Below are 19,474 nucleotides of genomic sequence, written 5' to 3' on the forward strand. Positions count from 1 at the left end.
TTGGGGCTGCTGAGCGGAGCCCTGCAGGGCTACGAGGTGCTGCACGCGCTGGGCTACGGCGGCCAACCTGGCCTGGAGGGGCCCTGGCCCTGGTGGGCCTTCCAGCTCGGCCTGCGCCTGGGCGAGGTGGGCGTCGCGCTCCCGTTGGCGCTGCTGGGCCTCTACCCGGCGCTCTGCAGCCCTCGCGTGCCGCCGCGCTGCTGGGCCAAGCTCTTCCGCTTGTCCCCCGGCCACGCCGCCCCTCTGCTGCCCGGAGGCTGGGTCGCCGGGCCCCCAGACAAGAAGCCCCTGGGGAGCGCTATCGCGCGTGGCGACGCGGAGCTGCTGCAGCTATGCGCCCTGGCAGGGCCGGGTCCCGACCTCCTTCTCCAGGGAGGAGGCTGCCGTGGCTTCGAAAGCGCGGCCGCCAACCCGGCCCCTTCCCCGGCTTCCTCCCCATGCAGCGATTACACCGTGGACTTCCGCCCGCCCTCCCCCATCAACCTGCGGCGCAGCATCGAGGAGGCCCTCTGCAGCGAAGCCCTCCTGAAGCCCGGCCTCTTCCAGGGCCCGGCCTTCGGGGAAGCCCTGCAGGGGCTCGGCCTCTACCGCACCGCCTCGCTGGGGGCGCAGACCGGGGCCGGGCCCACTGGGAGGTCTGGGGAGGCCCCTGGTTCCCCTGCGCCCCCCGAGCTCCCCTCTCCCGGGGCCTGGCCCGCGGGCAGCAGCGCCTCATCCGGCTCGCTGTGCGGACTGTCGCGGGACAGCTCGTCCATGCTGCTGTGCTCCAGCCCGGACAGGCCCCCTCGCTGTCCGCTGGTCTGCGTCCTCAGTCCCCCGCGGCCCTCAGGAAGCAGCCCTAACCTCCCGGCCTCAGGATCCTACCAGGCCCTGTCCCCACCCTCCCGCGACTCCCCAGAGCCTCCTCCTGAGCTGCAGGCCGAAGAGGCCTTGCTTCAGGAGCAATTCCTGGACGCCTGCCGACAGATTGACGAGCTGAGCATGGGCAGCGACACCATAGACCTGTGAAGATGTGGGCGCCTCACCGCCCCGACAATACGCCCCCTTCGGGCGCCTGTTTTGCCCGAGACCTGCACACTGTAACCCTTCCCCAATCCCGCCTGGCTCAGATACCTCTCCCCGCTTCCTTTCCCATCCAGGGACTCCTGGATGGGTGAGTCAGCAGCCAGGTTCTGTTGATTGGGAACTAGTGCCACCTTCTCTGGAGCCCTGGGCACTGATGCCCTCAGCTGCAATTCTAGGCTGGCAGGGGTCCCACTTTTCCTTGGCATTCACCAGCAATAAAGCTCCAAGGTGCTCCACTCCAGACCACCACTTCCCACTCTGGTGCTGAGCGAGAGGGGCTGTCCTCAGCCGACCTCAGGACTGGCCTCAGTCCCCACACCCACCTCTGCCATGCCCGGGAATCCCACCCCTGCGTGAGTGAGGCTCCCTGTGCTCCACATGACCTTTCCCCATAGAAGGGTCCATGGCCCATCTAGGAGACTCTACAGCAGTAGGGTGGGAGGTGAGCGCTTTCAGAGTTAATTTATCAATAAAATATTTTCAGAGGAGAAAGGTCTCACCTTCTTGGAAAAGCTTAGCTGAGGCAATAGCAGCAATGATTCTGCCAGAACTGGAAGAGAAGCAGTGTTTGGGTGGGGTGGGTCCATCTCAGACCCCAGTGACCTTCACTCCTGACTGCAAGGGGTCTTGTCCTCCACATGACCTTTCCCCATAGACGGGTCCATGGCCCATCTGGGCTGAGTGAGGGTCCTGGGAGTGGCCCCTTGAAGACCCTTCTGACTCCCTGGGAAGTGGCTTTTCAGAGTTGGATCACTGCCCTGAGAAATGAGGCGGAAACTCTACAGTCGTTGGTGGAAATGTCTGCATTCCTAAGAAACTGGCTTCAGGTCCTGATGGACAAGTGGTTAGGGACTAGCTAGTGTCAAAATCCTTCATGGAAATGTTGCTACACATCTCAAGGGCTTGATCACTTTGAGCTGGGTTTTGCAGCAATCTCCCTGCCACGTGCCCAGAGGAATTCACAGAGGAAACTACTTGCTCCACCTACCAGCAGGACCTCTTCAAGTTTGGACTAACAACTCCCTTCCCCTGGAGAACATTCATCTCCCACAGGTGCAGATCCTCCCTGGAGAAAGCCTGTCTTCCCCAAACCCCAGCCCCATCCTACACACCAAAGCAGAACTCACAGTGCAGAGACCCATGAATACATCCGGCCACCAGGCACTCTGTAATCCCTCCCTTGTCCAGAGCATTTGGCTGTAGTGTGCATTTGTCATTTGGCTAAAATGCAGTAAGTTCAGAGTGGCACTAAAACAGAGTCATAGATTTGAAAACTAAATTCTGGCAGTGTTTTGGCAGGGAAGCCTACAGGGGCACACATGCTAGGCTTGAAGTGGAAAAACAGGAATAGGAATGGTTTTTCTTCCAACTCTGCCCATCAGCGTGTGCGGATTTGAGAAGGGAAGCAAGGGAGGCAAGAGGGAAGCAGGGAGGCTGGGAGTTGAGGGGGCCTCACCAGACCAGGTCCAATGCACTAGTGGAAGAATTAAAGCACTGCTCTCCTCACCCATGAAGCTCTGTCTTGGCTGAAAGGAGCACCCAGAGTCTGGAATCTCAGAAGGAGGAGGGAAGCCAATGATGCTTGGGGCAAGTGAGGGTCATCGTAGGGAAGAAAATGAGAGGAGGGTGGGGCAGGCACAGCTGAGGAGTGGGACTGGAGTGGTTCTGATTGTGTCTCATCCATCACCTGGCTCAGCTTGGCTCAGAAATTCTTGCTGCATTGTCACTCTGGGCTGAGGCCCAGAGAACTGCCATCTTCCTAATTACAGGCATTTCTCACTGGTGTCGTAGTGGCTGTAGAGGCCCCAGCACCAGAGCTGCTCCGAGAAATTGTTTCCTTTCTTGCCCACTTACCCTTCCATCTGCCTCTGCTCACACTCAAGTCCTCTCTGACATCTCTTCCTCGTCCTAAACCTTGCCAGCTCATCTCACTCACTCACTGTCCCCATCAAGGGTCCTTGGGTTCAGGCACACAGCTCTTAGCAAAGCAGTCCAAGCCCCACATAGCCCCCAGTCAGTCTCTCTGTATGTTTGTCTGTCCGCCTCTCTCTCTCTCACAGAAGCGGGCACTGGTGTGCATACACACACACACACACACACACACACACACACACACACTCCTTTTCTGTTTGGAAGCTCTGAATGGGGCTGGTGAGATGGGGAGCGGGCAGGGGAATACAGCTTGTTACTCACCAGCTCCAGCACTTCTTTGATTTTCCTCAGCAAGAATCGCCTAAGCCCTCTGACTTGATCAAGAGGCTGAGACTTTTGTGAGACAACCCTTCCCTTTTGTCTCATGCCTCAGCCCTTCCTCACGCAAAGCAGTTTCCCAGAAGAGCCCGGGTAGACCAGGGTGTAATATATACGCCCTCAGTTCCAATTCTTAGTACTGTAGGAGACTGAGAAACAAACTCACCTTCATTCATTCAATCTCTTTAAAGCATTTTATTGGATGCTTACAATGTGCTAGGTGATAGGGGTAGACAGGTGAACTAGGTGGACGACAGCCCTGAACTTATGAAGTTGAAGGTCTTTTGGGGAAGGCAGACATTAAAGAGTTAATCAGACAAATAATTACAATTACACAAGTAATTAATTACATTTGCGAGAAGTGCTAAGAACAAGAAGTATGCGGTATTATAAGAAGGTTTGGCTTGAAAGCGGGAATGGAGCCAGAGGGATGGGGCTTGGGAGAGGCTGGCTGAGCACAGCCCACGCCTCTCTTACTTCCTTTCCAGGCTCCTGCAAGTGATGGATGAGAAGAGGCCAGCAGTTTATTTCCCCTGGAAGCCACGTTGCCGATGTGGTGCAGGGTACCACGACTCCTGCTGTTTAATAAAGAACCCTGCATGTGTCCTGGTTAGATGGATGAGCAAATGTTCCTGATTGAAGAACCACATGGCTTCCCTGTTACAAATGGATAGGAGGGGATGGGGCTGAGGCTGAGGCTGGGAGACTGAGATGGGGAGCCAGGTCTGAAAGTAGGGAAGAGTACAAAGGGTCAGCTGCATTGCTACACTCCCCTAGGGGCAAAGAACTCCTCCGTACTGTGGGTGGCTGCTGCCCTCTGATGGGCACAGGGACACAGTTTCCTTTTGTTCTATAGGGAAGGTTTGGGTCCAAGGTATTTCCAACTGAGCATTGTAGGGTGTGTCCCAAAGGGATGTTGGAGCAGCCTTCTCAGGATTCTTTCCCCAGTGCACACTGCAGCCAGGACTGGGAAAGCCTCCATATAGCTAGGGCCCTGAAGCTTGCAATTTAGACTTTGGGTATGAAATTTTGATTTCTAAGGTGATGAGGGGGCAAGAGAGGAGGAGAAGAAAGAGAGAGGAATGTGGAATTCCAAACCAACTGTATTCAAATGATCCATCCCATTTCCTTTGTCTATTTGTCTCTCTTTCTCCTGGATGGAATTAACCCATGGCCTTAAAAATCTGTTTTTTATTTCCATAATTCCTCTGCTGAGTTGTGTGTTTAAAGCTAACTGTGGCATTTTCTTTTAAGTGTAGAATATAGCTTAAAAGCTAGGGTTTCATAAATCTGATGTTAAACGTTCTCCCTTTCCCCCTGTCACTATCAAACATTCATCCATCCAACCAAAATGTGCTGAAAGTAGATGGGGTTTGAGGAGAAAGGGAAACACTTTTCATTGCACCTTTTGCACTTTTTGAATTGTCTACCTACCCTGTGTTCAGATTATGCCATTTAAAAGTAATTATTTTAAAAAGGCATTGGGTACTTCTGTTCTGTACAAATGTTCTTCAGGGTGCTGCAGTCCTGCACACAGGTCAGTTCCTGGGCCTAATGGGATGGCAAACACTGTCTGTGTTCCAGGATCCAGGAGCACCCAGATCTCCTGGCCAGTGAGATTCCTCAGCCTTGGTTCTGTCTGATAAGCTGACCTGAGGAACGATCTCCTGTCTCTGGGAGGACCTGGGTACTAGGTTTGTGTGTACAAGCTGGATGTCATGTTCGTTCTGGGTGTGTTCTCACGTGATCTTGCATGGTGCAGGCTATGATTTATTTGTAATTTTAAAAAATAAATCTATATAGTTTTATTAAGACAAAAACTGACAATGTTGGTCTGAAGTTTAACATTTGAACAAAAGTTTTCACAGAAACCTAACCCGTGCCTAAAAAGATTTTACAAGGGAGTTCTAGATGAAGGTCTAGATGATGTCAAGAACTGATGGATCTCATGATTCAAGACAGCATTTTGGGTTTTAGTTAATTCTTAGGATTAAAAAAATGTGTTTTGTTTTAAAGTGAACCACTGCCCCAGTATGAAAATTTAATCTTCTCCTGAGACCAGGGCTTCTAAAATCATTCAGTTCTTGAAGTGATTCAGTGAATTTGTGCTATCAGTGACTGAACCCTGCCACCAATGGTTTCAAAGTTCAAAAAACAGAGGCTCCAAGAGTTTTCCAGCTAAGAGCACCAGACCTTGTCTTTGCCTCCTCTCCCACCTCCTATACCACCCTCTGCCCTTCCCCAGATACTTCAGCCAGTGGCTTGGATGGAGAAGCTGATATTTATAATTTCATAACTGGAAAAAAAGGGTCTTCTTGTCAATTTCAAGAATTAGCACCTCTAAGACAGAATGATCTGTCTGTGTATACACTCCCATAAGACTTTTCCTCCTCAACCAGTTTCCATCCCTCAAATGGCAGCTTTGGTAACTTCTTAACAGGCTTAGTCCTTTGTTGGGAATAGCATTAAGCTCAGGCAGGGAACACCTTGGCTTCTAAGTTTCAGGTATTCACAGCTTTCTTTTTCTATTTTTTTTAACATCCTTATTGGAGTATAATTGCTTTACAATGGTGTGTTAGTTTCTGCTTTATAACAAAGCGCATCAGCTATACATATACATATATCCCCCTATCTCCTCCCTCTTGCGTCTCCCTCCCACTCTCCCTATCCCACCCCTCTAGGTGGTCACAAAGCACCGAGCTGACCTCCTTGTGCTCTGCGGCTGCTTCCCACTAGCTATCTATTTTACATTTGGTAGTGTATATATGTCAATGCTACTCTCTCACTTCGTCTCAGCTCACCCTTACCCTTCCCTGTGTCCTCAAGTCCATTCTCTATATCTGCGTCTTTATTCCTCTCCTGCTCCTAGGTTCTTCAGAACCTTTTTTTTTTTTAGATTCCATATATATGTGTTAGCATACGGTATTTGTTTTTCTCTTTCTGGCTTACTTGACTCTGTATGACAGACTCTAGGTCCATCCACCTCACTACAAATAACTCAATTTCATTTCTTTTTATGGCTGAATAATATTTCATTGTATAAATGTGCCACATCTTCTTTATCCATTCATCTGTTGACGGACACTTAGGTTGCTTCCATGTCCTGGCTATTGTAAATAGAGCTGCAATGAACATTGTGGTACGTGACTCTTTTTGAATTACGGTTTTCTCAGGGTATATGCCCAGTAGTGGGATTGCTGGATCATATGGTAGTTCTATTTTTAGTTTTTTAAGGAACCTCCATACTGTTCTCCATAGTAGCTGTATCAGTTTACATTCCCACCAACAGTGCGAGAGGGTTCCCTTTTCTCCACACGCTCTCCAGCATTTATTGTTTGTGGATATTTTGATGATGGCCATTCTGACTGGTGTGAGGTGATCCTCATTGTAGTTTGGATTTGCATTTCTCTAATGATTAGCATTCACAGCTTTTAAACAGTCTCTCGCAGTCCTCATTTAGGTTGCCAATGACATTTTTTGAAAGGATGAAATATTCTGGACACAGAACCAAATCGTTATTAGTTGTTCTTTCCTTTGTTTCACCATTTCCACCATCAGGCCCCAAATTTTAACAAAAATTATCCTAACCCATCTCTCTTCTTTCCCACCCCATCCCTCCCACCCCAAATAATACACCAGTAATAGCCAAAAACGACATATATGCTACGCTGTAAAAATGCAGAGTTAACACTATTGGGAAGAAGGCTGTGGGTTGTGGAGATGCTCTTTTGAAGATCTACAGTATCTTTTGCTCTCCCACATCCCATTCTGCAAGTTTTGTCCTTCATAGAAGGCCCTTTGCTTTTCTCAGCAAAGTTCAGAATGGGTTGCCTTGAAACACTGACCCTCCTTCCCCTCCACTGGGATGGGTGTGCAAACCAGCATGGAGTGACTTTAAAGCACTTGGGCTGCTGTAGGGCACAGAAACTATACTGGCTCTTCAAAGGACATCTTCTCAAGCCACCTCTATGGTGTCAAGACAAGTAGAACTCCTTTCCCCACTCGAACCCCACGGTCAGACGTGACAAGGGCTGGTACTCAGGAGAGTTAATTCTTGTCATCTTTTTTGTCATCATCCTCCAAGGGGTAGGAATGCCACGTCAGCCTTTCCTCATAGGAGGATATGACAACCTGTGGGCACTTGACATTGGCTTCCTTGGCAGGGACCAGGTCAGCCTCATCAGAGTTTTTCCATTTCATCAGAAACATGAGTTCTCCACTGGAGTCTGTAGCTCCAATAATCCACTGCGGTTCCAAACACTGGGCAAAGCCTCATGCCTTTTCTGACTCTTCTTTTCTTCTTTGGTTCGCTCTCCTCCCCCTTATCTTCCGAATCAGAATCAGCTTTGCGCTTGCCTCACTCTGATTTATCTGTCTCGTGTGCTGTTTTCTGTGATGCAGGAACTCGGCAATGAAGTCGGGGCGATCCAGGTTTTCTTCTGGCTCCCATGTGTCGTCCTCATCTGAGAACCCCTTCCACTTTAGGAGGTACCCCACTTTGCCCTTTCCCTCTCGATGGTCGAGAACTTTTCCCACCACATATTCTTCTTCCTCTTCTTCTAGCATCACCTCCACTTACGTCTTTTTTTGCTTTTTCCCCATAGTGCCCGCCAGCTTTCTGGTATAAAGGGTGACGCTGCTCAGAGCAGCGCCCACGAGCCCGAGGGAAATCTGTTCTGCGCTCCAGGCGCGTCTTGTCGGGCCGGCCGTGGGAGTGGCGACCAGTAAAGCAACAAGACGGTTGACTGCGGTTGAGCTCCTCACTGAAGCGGCGTACTGCAGGCCCCGGCCAACGGCCCTCCTTATTTTTTTTTTTTTTGATTAATGTCTGTCTACCCCCACGAGACTGTATACCCCATGAGGGTAGGGGTCCCATCTTTTTTTAGCTCACCAATTTTATCCTTAGTGCCTGGCACATAGTAGGAGCTCAGTAAATATTTTTTTGAAAGAATCTGTATGATATGTGCCTATTTGTACTTTAGTAGCTATCATTTGTCTGCGAAGTGTTAAAGGCAGAGTTGTAGTTATCTGTTATAGTGTGACAGATGTCTCATATTCTCTGAGAACATGAGAATTGTCCGAATGATGTATGTGACGTACTTGTGTTGATGTGTATTCTGGCTGTGTTTTATGCACGTAATCTGGGAGTCTGTGGTGGCACTTCAGAAAATATTTATTAAACATCCATCATATGTTAGATCCTGGGTTAGGGCCAGAGTAAAACCAACTTCTCCGGCCTGCCCTGCTGGGTTTGGTATCGATCTCCAGGAGGTTAGATTGTAAGCAGTGCAGGAAACAGCGAAGCCAAATTTCTTTACAGCGGCGGGGGCGGTACTTGGATTAGGGGTGGAACCCCGCTCAAGAAGCTCCGCCCCCGGGCGTCACGATTTTTTTCCTTCCGGGATGTTTTTTCCCCCTTCTACTACGTTTTCCTCCGGACTCTTTTGAGTGAAGAGCACTTCCGGAGTCTCCCATTTTAACAAAAATTATCCTAACCCATCTCTCTTCTTTCCCACCCCATCCCTCCCACCCCAAATAATACACCAGTAATAGCCAAAAACGACATATATGCTACGCTGTAAAAATGCAGAGTTAACACTATTGGGAAGAAGGCTGTGGGTTGTGGAGATGCTCTTTTGAAGATCTACAGTATCTTTTGCTCTCCCACATCCCATTCTGCAAGTTTTGTCCTTCATAGAAGGCCCTTTGCTTTTCTCAGCAAAGTTCAGAATGGGTTGCCTTGAAACACTGACCCTCCTTCCCCTCCACTGGGATGGGTGTGCAAACCAGCATGGAGTGACTTTAAAGCACTTGGGCTGCTGTAGGGCACAGAAACTATACTGGCTCTTCAAAGGACATCTTCTCAAGCCACCTCTATGGTGTCAAGACAAGTAGAACTCCTTTCCCCACTTGAAACCCACAGTCAGATGTGACAGGGACTGGTACTCAAGAGAGTTAATTCTTGTCATCTTTTTTGTCATCATCCTCCGAGGGGTAGGAATGCCACGTCAGCCTTCCCTCATAGAAGGATATGACAACCTGTGGGCACTTGACATTGGCTTCCTTGGCAGGGACCAGGTCAACCTCATCAGAGTTTTTCCATTTCATCAGAAACATGAGTTCTCCACTGGAGTCTGTAGCTCCAATAATCCACTGCGGTTCCAAACACTGGGCAAAGCCTCATGCCTTTTCTGACTCTTCTTTTCTTCTTTGGTTCGCTCTCCTCCCCCTTATCTTCCGAATCAGAATCAGCTTTGCGCTTGCCTCACTCTGATTTATCTGTCTCGTGTGCTGTTTTCTGTGATGCAGGAACTCGGCAATGAAGTCGGGGCGATCCAGGTTTTCTTCTGGCTCCCATGTGTCGTCCTCATCTGAGAACCCCTTCCACTTTAGGAGGTACTCCACTTTGCCCTTTCCCTCTCGATGGTCGAGAACTTTTCCCACCACATATTCTTCTTCCTCTTCTTCTAGCATCACCTCCACTTACGTCTTTTTTTGCTTTTTCCCCATAGTGCCCGCCAGCTTTCTGGTATAAAGGGTGACGCTGCTCAGAGCAGCGCCCACGAGCCCGAGGGAAATCTGTTCTGCGCTCCAGGCGCGTCTTGTCGGGCCGGCCGTGGGAGTGGCGACCAGTAAAGCAACAAGACGGTTGACTGCGGTTGAGCTCCTCACTGAAGCGGCGTACTGCAGGCCCCGGCCAACGGCCCTCCTTATTTTTTTTTTTTTTGATTAATGTCTGTCTACCCCCACGAGACTGTATACCCCATGAGGGTAGGGGTCCCATCTTTTTTTAGCTCACCAATTTTATCCTTAGTGCCTGGCACATAGTAGGAGCTCAGTAAATATTTTTTTGAAAGAATCTGTATGATATGTGCCTATTTGTACTTTAGTAGCTATCATTTGTCTGCGAAGTGTTAAAGGCAGAGTTGTAGTTATCTGTTATAGTGTGACAGATGTCTCATATTCTCTGAGAACATGAGAATTGTCCGAATGATGTATGTGACGTACTTGTGTTGATGTGTATTCTGGCTGTGTTTTATGCACGTAATCTGGGAGTCTGTGGTGGCACTTCAGAAAATATTTATTAAACATCCATCATATGTTAGATCCTGGGTTAGGGCCAGAGTAAAACCAACTTCTCCGGCCTGCCCTGCTGGGTTTGGTATCGATCTCCAGGAGGTTAGATTGTAAGCAGTGCAGGAAACAGCGAAGCCAAATTTCTTTACAGCGGCGGGGGCGGTACTTGGATTAGGGGTGGAACCCCGCTCAAGAAGCTCCGCCCCCGGGCGTCACGATTTTTTTCCTTCCGGGATGTTTTTTCCCCCTTCTACTACGTTTTCCTCCGGACTCTTTTGAGTGAAGAGCACTTCCGGAGTCTCCCGGCAGCTTGGCGTGGTCCTCTGACTAAAACCTGTTACTTGACTCGCGTGCGCGAAGCTGCGCGCTTCTGTTTCTCGGCCTTATGGCCGGGCTGACCCTGTTTGTGGGCCGCCTCCCGCCCTCGGCCCGCAGCGAGCAGCTGGAGGAGCTGTTCAGTCAGGTGGGGCCGGTGAAGCAGTGCTTCGTGGTGACTGAGAAAGGTAGGGGGCGGGGCGGTCGAGGACAAAGTTGGGGTTCCTGGGAGCCGGATGGGGGCGAGGACACCCAAATTTAAGCGACCCGTATAATCCTTTACCTGCCCCATAGTGAAAGGACTTAGAAGTTGAATTTCTTTTCTAAACGGACTCTGCTTTAGATGAATCCATACGGGCCGTTTCTGAAAGTCAAATCAGTCCCTTAAGTTTATGGAGCGCTTTCCGTTTATTATGCGCGCTCACATATAAGATCTTATTTGGTAGTAAATAACTAACTTTTAATAAAACACCAGTAAGGCTTATTGAGAATCAACTGATTGCCACGTGCGGTGCTTGAATTCCATGTGTTATCTCATTTAATTTCCTCATCGGTCTTCTTGGGTGGAGAGTTAACTCCATTTTACAGACGAGGAATCTAGGGCTTAGGGAAATTTAGTAATTTCAGCTTAAGTTCATACAGCTAGTAAGTAGTGGATTCAGAATTTGATCACCAGACCGGGAGCTCTTAACCAGTATGTTATTCATTCGCCCAGTTATTTATTCCGTAAATGTTAATTGAATGTGTATTTTGTGCCAGGCAACTATTGTAGGTCCTGGGGATACAGCAGTGCACAGAACCAAACCAAAAACCTTGCTCTTGTGTTCAAGATGGAAAGACAGCCAATAAGCAAATAAGCAAAATATATAGTGCTAATGGTGGTAAATGTTGAGGAGAAAAATAAGGCAGAGAAAAAGGATAGAGAGTCTCTGTAGATGTGTGTGTGTGTGGTGGTGGGGAAGCTGTAGAGGGGTGAGAGGTAGCCAGGGAAACCCTTTCTGATGTGAGAGAGTGAACATGTGTTTCTCAGTGGGAGGAGCAGCCTAGGCAGAGGAAGCTAAAGGATACTGAAGAGGAGTGTGTGTGTAGTATATTGGAGGAATAGTGAGGAAACCAGGGTGACTGGAATGCAGTGAGTGAAGGGAAGAGAATTAGCAGATGAGATCTGGTGCTACCAGATCATGTAGGACCTTATAGGCCATTGCAAGGACTTTGGCTTTTACTCTGAGATATGAAGCCACTCGTTTCGAGCAGGGAGCAGTAGATATGATATGGCTTGCATTTTGGAAGATTCTCTCAGGCTGCCGTGTTGAGAATAGGCTGCTAAGAATAGGACAGAAGCGGGGAGACCAGTTATTAGGCTCTTGTGGTAATCCAGGTGAGAGAGAGGTCATGGTGTTGGACCAGCTGTTGTAGCTGTGAAGGTGGTAAAAAGTGATTGCGACATGGATATTTTTGAAAGTAGAGCTGAAAGAATTTGCTGATGGATCAGATGTGGAGTATGAGAAAAAAAAGAGTGTCAAGGAGTCAGGTCTGACTCCAAGGGTTTTGGCTTGAGCTGCAGGAGATATTCACTGACTTGTGGAATACTGCCATATGCTTTGCATTCTGTTTGATGATTATGGCATCACCATGAAGGAGGGTTAGCATGTATTAGACTGAGGAAGAATTGTAAGGGTTTTAATTGTAGAAGCATTTCTTACTCTTACCTAGACTGTGTCAAGGGGCACCTGATGTTGCCCAGAACATAAATTTAGCTTCCTTCCAAGTCATCAGTGTGTCTCTGTAGTACCTCCTTGTCTTTCAGGAGAGCAACTGGAGGGAAGTAACATCCTGTGTACCTCTCTTTCCCCCCATGGTGTCCAAGTATGTGATGAGTAGGCAGGCTAATAGTGTGCTAATAATCACTCTGTCCTTATCTTCTATTTTGTTAGTAACAGAAATTAGAATTAGGATTGTCGACATGGCTCTGATTGCTATACAAACCATAGCAGCTGCCTGGTTCTTTGTCATTTTAAGTATAGATATGGGCGAATGAGAGAATGAGAATGAGTGCTGTATAGCAGTGTTTCTTAAACTGCAGATCATCGTCCATTAGTGGGCCTTGAGTGGTCATGATTAGAGATTTTTTTTTTAATGAAATAGGAGTATATCTATACATGGTAAAGGAGAAGTTTTCATAAAACTTTTTTTTTTCAGTTTTGTAAAAAACTGCATCCTGGATCCATTATAATTTACGTTTGTTACTGTGGGTTATCAAAACAATTGAGAAACGCTGCTCAACAGTGGTTGGTTGTGTTCCGGGGAGGAACAGGCCTTTGAATGGGAATTCTCCTTTTGGGTCCTCAGAATATAGGCTACATGTAACCTTACCTGTAGCTTGTGTATGTAGTCTGCATCTTTAACAGAAGCTGCTATTCCCTTTTTGAGAAAAAACGTGCTTTTCTGTCCAGGCAGCCAGATGTACTGAATGTTGTACTTAGTGGGATAGGAGGGAGGGGTTGTGGGGTGAGGTCTTACCAGTAGTGGTGACCTGGACATGCCACTTAACCTCTTTAAGATGGGAATAATTTCACAGGATTGTTGTAAAGATTCAAGTAAATGTGTGAGAGTGCTTTGTGCAGACATAAACAACGCATGGTGTGTTTGTGAGCAGCACGCTTCTGTTTTGTCACTGAACTCCTTCACCTTTCAGCTGCTTCGTTTTTGGTTGTACTGATCAGGAAGGGCCCTGATTTTTCTTGTTCTTGTTTTCTGAAAGGTGAGTGGGCAGGCTTTTGTGAGAAGGAGTTTCAAGAGAAGAAGAGATCACCAGACCATAGTATGCTTTCCTAGTGCCAAGTGTCAGCTTTAACCAGTTTACGTGGATCAGCGTCCTGTGTTAGAGGGCTTGTACCCAGAAGCAAATTGGGGTGTAGTTGTAAAAGGAGAGTGTGTGAGCTCTGTTTCTTCTTTGGGTAGTAAGCAGACTACTTGGTCTGTCCTTTTCTTTTTTGATGCAGTAAATTACTTAAAATTTTACTACACAAAAATATTAAACTGAAAAAAAAAATACCAAAAAGGGCAAAGGTGGGTTACAGTTGATAATTGCAACTGTTTGTCTTAAATGATTCGTTTGGAAAAAAGCGATGATGATATTGGCTTTTCCCTTCTTGGTGTGTCCTGACAAAATGAGATAAGAGGTTTACAGCCGCTTTAGAAAGGTTTAATTTGATATTGATTTCTAGGGCTTGGTAATAATTGTAATAGTGTCTGCAGGCTTCTGAAGCAATGTTTATTGTTTGAGGTTCTTTTTTCAGGGCCCCTGGCATTCATTGCCGATCTGTTCTGTGGAGCGGTGGCTGAATTATTTCTTTGTAATTTTTGAAGCTACCATACTTACCTTTCCTACCTTCTCTGGTGATGTTTTGTTCTGTTTGACGTTGAGTTCTTCTTCGGGGGTGTAATGCATATCATGGGTCCTCCATATTCTTGAAATTATCAGGAAAGAAGGAAGAGAGGGAGCTAACAGCAAAGACACCACATTAGAAGAGGAAGCCTAATGATTTCTGAACAAAGAGGGGACAGGGGCCACTCATGCTAACCTTGTCTCTTTCTCTTTTGAGAATTTTGGCAGACTGGCTGGCCTGGCTGTATATCTGCTAATTTAGGGCTGTGAGAATTTACTGGTTTAGGGATCTTGGCTTACTGTTAATTTCCCCTCCCCCCATCCCCATACTGTTCCAGGGAGTAAGGCATGTCGAGGCTTCGGCTATGTCACTTTTTCTATGCTGGAAGATGTTCAGAGGGCCCTCAAGGAGATTACCACCTTCGAAGGCTGCAAGATCACCGTGACTGTTGCCAAGAAAAAACTGAGAAATAAGTCCAAGGAAAAGGGGAAAACTGGTGAGTTTCTAGTAGCTGAAGGGAGTTTTCCCCCAGGATTGAGGGGGCAGTGGATTGGCTCTGGGAGTAGTATCTAGGCCTAAAAGCTTCCTGAATTTCCTCTTGATGTCCAAAATCATCCAGTGTATTTTGTTACTAGTTTTAGTCTTTTGTTTACTTCTGAGTCTGGAAAACCTGGTGTCCCTGGGCATTGCCATACTTAACCCTGTGTTAAATGCCATCTGTTGCTAGTAGCTTCTTTCCTGTGATGTTCTGGGCCGAGGGGATCACAGATTTACTTCATTGCCATTTATTTTTTAGAAAATTCAGAGTCCCCAAAGAAGGAGCTGCAGCCTAAAAAAGCCAAAGTGGCAGATAAGAAAGCCAGAATAATTATACGGAACCTGAGCTTTAAGGTAAGAGACAGAGAAAACTAACAGTGAGTGTTCTGAAAGCTCTTGGAGCCAAGGCATGCTCATTGGTCAAACTTCTCACCAGGATGGTATAATTGGGCTTAATTCCTTCTGGGAACGAACTTTAGCCTTGTTGAATTCAGAAAATGGGCCTGTATAAACAAGAACTTATTAAGGACAGAGACTGTGAAGATGCCTTGGGGAAACTACTGCTGAGAAAGGGAGGGAAGGAAAAGCTCTCTGATATCTGTCCTTTTTGCCTGTATAGGTACAAAGCAAGATGTCGTCTATTTTGAAATGTTTGGTGTCCTAGTCTCAAAATTTAAAAAGGAGTGCAAATATTCAAGCTCTTCCTAGTGAACTAATTGAATAGTTGATGTTTTGTGTTCATTTGCTGTGATAATATCTCTTTTTCTTTCTTCACTTTTGGCTTCAGTGTTCAGAAGATGACTTGAAGACAGTATTTGCTCAGTTTGGAGCTGTCCTGGAAGTAAACATCCCTAGGAAACCAGGTACTGGCAAACCTTTATTTTGTGTGGATTAGATTAAGGTTATTTTACATAATGGTCTTTTTCTGTATCACCTTTGAACTAAGCAGAAACACAAGGTTCGGGTCATACTGTGAGCCCCAGATGATATGATATGTGTAAAGTATCAGGCACAGTTCTTGACAAATAACAGTGTTTAGTCCCCTTATGGTATTGTTAGTTAGATCAGCACTACTTTTAGAAGACAAGTTACAGCTTGAGAAAATGCATTGCTCTCCCCAAGCCTGTGTCAGGGTAACCTCAGCAGGATATAGGCTTGTGCTTTGGTCAAGGGGCTGACTGGTTGATAGGATTTGGGTCTTCTTGCCAGTCCAGGTTGCTGTAACATCCTTCTTAGTGTCTGTTGGTTCCCTACCTGCTACCTCTAACTTCTTTGTTGTGTTTGCACACAGATGGAAAGATGCGTGGTTTTGCTTTTGTTCAGTTCAAAAACCTCCTAGAAGCAGGAAAGGCTCTCAAAAGCATGAACATGAAAGAGATAAAAGGTAAGTTTTCTGTGCCCATACCATTGACTCAGATATTTCTGGTGTTTAGGCAAATTAGCACAATAACCCACTTTCTACATTTTTAAAAGGTGTTTGCCTTGTTGAGAGTCTCATTGCTAATATTGAAGCTTGTTTTGGTGAAATATTCCTGGTACTTGATCTTAGGGTTAAACTTGAAAGGACCCATGCTGTCCTTCTCTCTTCTTTTTTTGGTGATGAGTGTCCTTTTAAATCCCTAATGAAAAACTGTCCCTGACTGATAGAGTCAGGTTGCTGTCTAGAGGATGTGGGATTAGCAGGTTCCTTCGTCTTGGTTATGATCACTATTCAGCATCTGTGGGCTTTTTTTTTTTTAATTATAAATTTATTTATTTATTATTTATTTATTTGGCTGCATTGGGTTTTCCTTGCGGCGAGCGGGGGCTACTCTTTGTTGTGGTGCGTGGGCTCTAGGTGCACAAGCTTCAGTAGTTGTGGCACACGGGCTCTAGAGCACAGGCTCAGTGCTTGTGGTGCACGGGCTTAGTTGCTCCGTGGAATGTGGGATATTCCCGGACCAGGGATCGAACCTGTGTCCCCTGCATTAGCAGGTGGATTCTTGACCACTGCGCCACCAGGGAAGTCCACCTGTGGGCTTTTAAACTGACCTTGACGTTACTCTAGGTATTGATTTACCAGGTACAGTGCCTAAAGAAGGTATTGGCTTGGAGACTTCCTAACTTCTGAGTGACGCGCAGTTATTCCAGAACGTCTATTTTCCCCCTTGCTAGTATAACTGGAAACTTGGTCTAACTGGAAACTCTGTTCTGATTCTTACTCTATCTTGTTGCAGGTGTAGTGGCTGTGTAGAAAGGCAAAACTTCTGTTCATTGATAAAAAGGTTAAGGGTCAAAAGAATAGACACCTACCAGGAGTTTTATTTTAAGACCAACAGTCTCTGAATCCACAGTTTCTTCGTCTCCTTTGGTTCCATTACTGTCTTTGACGAATAGGAAGTCATTTATAGGAAATAGGAATGTTAAAGAGAAGGCCTTTCTGATGCTACTTTTCTGTCTGACAGGGCGGACAGTGGCTGTGGACTGGGCTGTGGCAAAGGATAAATATAAAAATACACAGTCTGCCTCTGTCGCAGGTAAGATGAAGTGGTGTTGGGTAGGAGGGGTTTTATGTCCTAACTGTTTGTCAGTCTGTATTGTACCATCTGGTGATTTGGTCCCAAAACAGGATCTTTTTAATCTAAGCCCACTTCTTGATGTGGATGTGAAGAGTGGGGCCCAAGTTCATTGTCCCTACTACTTGCTGTACTTTCCCAGCTTTCATAATAGAGAGTGATGGAACATTAAGAATAGGGAAACTTAAAACTTGATTTTTATTTAGAAAACAATTGGCTTTTAAGCCACCAGGAGCTCAGAGAACAGAACTCACAGAGATTAAATTTCATGGCTGGGCTCCAGAGCATGCATTGTGCTGGCCATGGTGCACAATGATAGGCTGTTTGCAGTGGCTCAGTTGCTGAGCCAGGTTAACCTTAAGGCTTCTGATGAATGGGACAGCCTCCGAGGGAATCTCAGTGATGAGGGGTTTTTGTTTTTTTGCTTTTTTTCCCCCATATTTTTCCTATTATGTACAGTAAGAAAAATATATGAGCTTCTGTAAAACCAAAGGAACTGGGAACTTGGGGTATTAGTTACTCTTGTTTAAATAACCTTGTTTTGGATACTAAATGAATTCCTAACTTTCTTTACCAACTATGTATGTAGGTGAGAAGAAGAGGCCTGAACCTAAATGTCAGGAATTAGGTCAAGAGAATGGCAGGGAAGAAGAGGATATGGAGGAGGAGGAGAATGATGGTGGTTATGATGATGAGGAAGATGATGAAGAAGAGGAGGAGGACGAGGAGAATAGAGAGTCGAAGCTGACCAAGCCTGTGCAAATTCAGAAGAGGTAAGTGGCTCCGTGTGTTCTGAGACAACAGAGGAAGATTCAGGGTTGTCCGTGAGAGGAAAATGATCTCTTTCCCTGCCCCCGTCATTGCAGAATTGACATGTGCAGTGAAGTTGGAGAGGCAGGCCCTTCTCTCATCCCAGAACCTTAGTTCTGATCTGTGCCATTGCAGAGCAGCCAAGAGGGCAGCACCTGCAGAAAGCAGTGAAGAGGAGCATTCTGATGACAACAGCGACCTGGAGGAAAGAGACAGGATCGATGGTGGAGAGGACCTGGCTCAGAGTGATACCAACACTGAAGAGCAAGAGGAGGAAGGTTTGCCTTAAATTTAAAAGAAGTCACTGAGAAATGTGCATCAGTTCAGCTCAGTCCTCTTTTTAAATAGGACCCTAAGATGTCCTGTTAAATTTATGTTTAAATGCTGAAAATGAAACCTTTATATTCCTTTCTTTTTTTTTAAAAATAAATTTATTTATTTATTTATTTATTTTTGGCTGCGTTGGGTCTTCGTTGCTGCAGGCGGGTTTTCTCTATTTGCCACGAGCGGGGGCTACTCTTCGTTGCGGTGCGCAGGTTTCTCATTGCGGTGGCTTCTCTTGTTGTGGAGCACGGGCTCTAGGCGCACAGGCTTCAGTAGTTGTGGCACGTGGGCTCAGGAGTTGTGGCTCACGGGCTCTAGAGCTCAGGCTCAGTAGTTGTGGCGCACGGGCTTAGTTGCTTCGCGGCAGGTGGGATCTTCCCGGGTCAGGGCTCGAACCTGGGACCCCTGCATTGGCAGGCGAATTCTTAACCACTACTCCACCAGGGAAGCCCCTATATTTCTTTCTTTTAAAGGTTTTTTGTGTTTTTTTTAATGAGTTTGGAATAGTGTTTGAGGATTAAGATTCTTAGGGAATTTAAAACCTAGCTTAATGCTGAGGCACTGCCTCTGTCTCTCTCAATTACCCAAATTGAATGAATAACTGCATAAACAGGATATTGCATCCTACCACCAAAATGGGTTCTATTTAATTAATTTAATTTAATTTATTTACTTCTGTACTGAAATTACATTTTATTAAATGTAACAAACTCAGGAAGGGAAACACTTGTATTTTTCCATCCATGCTGTTGTCTGTAAACAACAGATAATATGGAGTAGATTTGAAAGCCCAAAGATGGTGTTTTTTTCCCCTCATTGATTAGAGGTATTATTTTAAGTGTGTCTGCAGTGTTAGCAAACCCCAGAACATCAGCTTAGTATGTTCTACTCAGAATCAGAGGTACTTGAGTCACTGGCACCTTCCAGGATGAAGACTGACAACAACAATAAAATAATCCATTATGATAGTAACAAACTTCTGAACTCAGAATTTCTTATCTGGAAAAGCTCAGTTCTTTTAAGCAGTCTTTTCTGCCTTTTATCATGGGCTCAGGAGTCAAATCATGTGGGTTCAAGTCCTGGCTTTTCCATTTCTAATTGTCTGGTTCTGGTCAAGTCCTTGCCTCTAGTTTCCATATTACTTCATCTGTG

General features: G+C 46.5%; 2 protein-coding genes and 2 pseudogenes across 4 annotated transcripts in view; 2 read left to right on the forward strand and 2 right to left on the reverse strand.

Moving 5' to 3' along the window:
• Positions 1–1,478, forward strand: part of PRRT4 (proline rich transmembrane protein 4) — an 8,616-nt gene extending 7,138 nt beyond the window's left edge. The window contains exon 6 of one of the 2 annotated variants that reach the window (XM_024763172.1): positions 1–1,478. This exon is cut by the window's left edge and continues 42 nt beyond it. In XM_024763172.1, the coding sequence (XP_024618940.1) occupies positions 1–1,008 (1,008 nt within the window). In that variant the 3' untranslated portion in view covers positions 1,009–1,478. The other variant, XM_024763181.1, reaches the window with a different exon arrangement.
• Positions 1,479–7,362: 5,884 nt separating this feature from the next.
• On the reverse strand, positions 7,363–7,944 carry LOC112411916 (chromobox protein homolog 1 pseudogene; annotated as a pseudogene).
• A 1,326-nt stretch (positions 7,945–9,270) lies between these two features.
• LOC112411954 (chromobox protein homolog 1 pseudogene) lies at positions 9,271–9,855 on the reverse strand (annotated as a pseudogene).
• An 840-nt stretch (positions 9,856–10,695) lies between these two features.
• Positions 10,696–19,474, forward strand: part of RBM28 (RNA binding motif protein 28) — a 31,323-nt gene continuing 22,544 nt past the window's right edge. For both annotated transcript variants that reach the window (XM_024763337.1, XM_024763346.1), the window contains exons 1-8: positions 10,696–10,895; positions 14,434–14,592; positions 14,893–14,987; positions 15,421–15,496; positions 15,925–16,017; positions 17,078–17,149; positions 17,778–17,961; positions 18,134–18,276. In XM_024763337.1, coding sequence (XP_024619105.1) covers positions 10,778–10,895; positions 14,434–14,592; positions 14,893–14,987; positions 15,421–15,496; positions 15,925–16,017; positions 17,078–17,149; positions 17,778–17,961; positions 18,134–18,276 — 940 coding nt within the window. In that variant the 5' untranslated portion in view covers positions 10,696–10,777. The remainder of the gene's footprint in view (positions 10,896–14,433; positions 14,593–14,892; positions 14,988–15,420; positions 15,497–15,924; positions 16,018–17,077; positions 17,150–17,777; positions 17,962–18,133; positions 18,277–19,474) is intronic.

This window comes from Neophocaena asiaeorientalis, unplaced genomic scaffold (genome assembly GCF_003031525.2).
Source record: "Neophocaena asiaeorientalis asiaeorientalis breed wild unplaced genomic scaffold, Neophocaena_asiaeorientalis_V1.1 scaffold681, whole genome shotgun sequence".
NCBI classification, from domain to species: domain Eukaryota; kingdom Metazoa; phylum Chordata; class Mammalia; order Artiodactyla; family Phocoenidae; genus Neophocaena; species Neophocaena asiaeorientalis.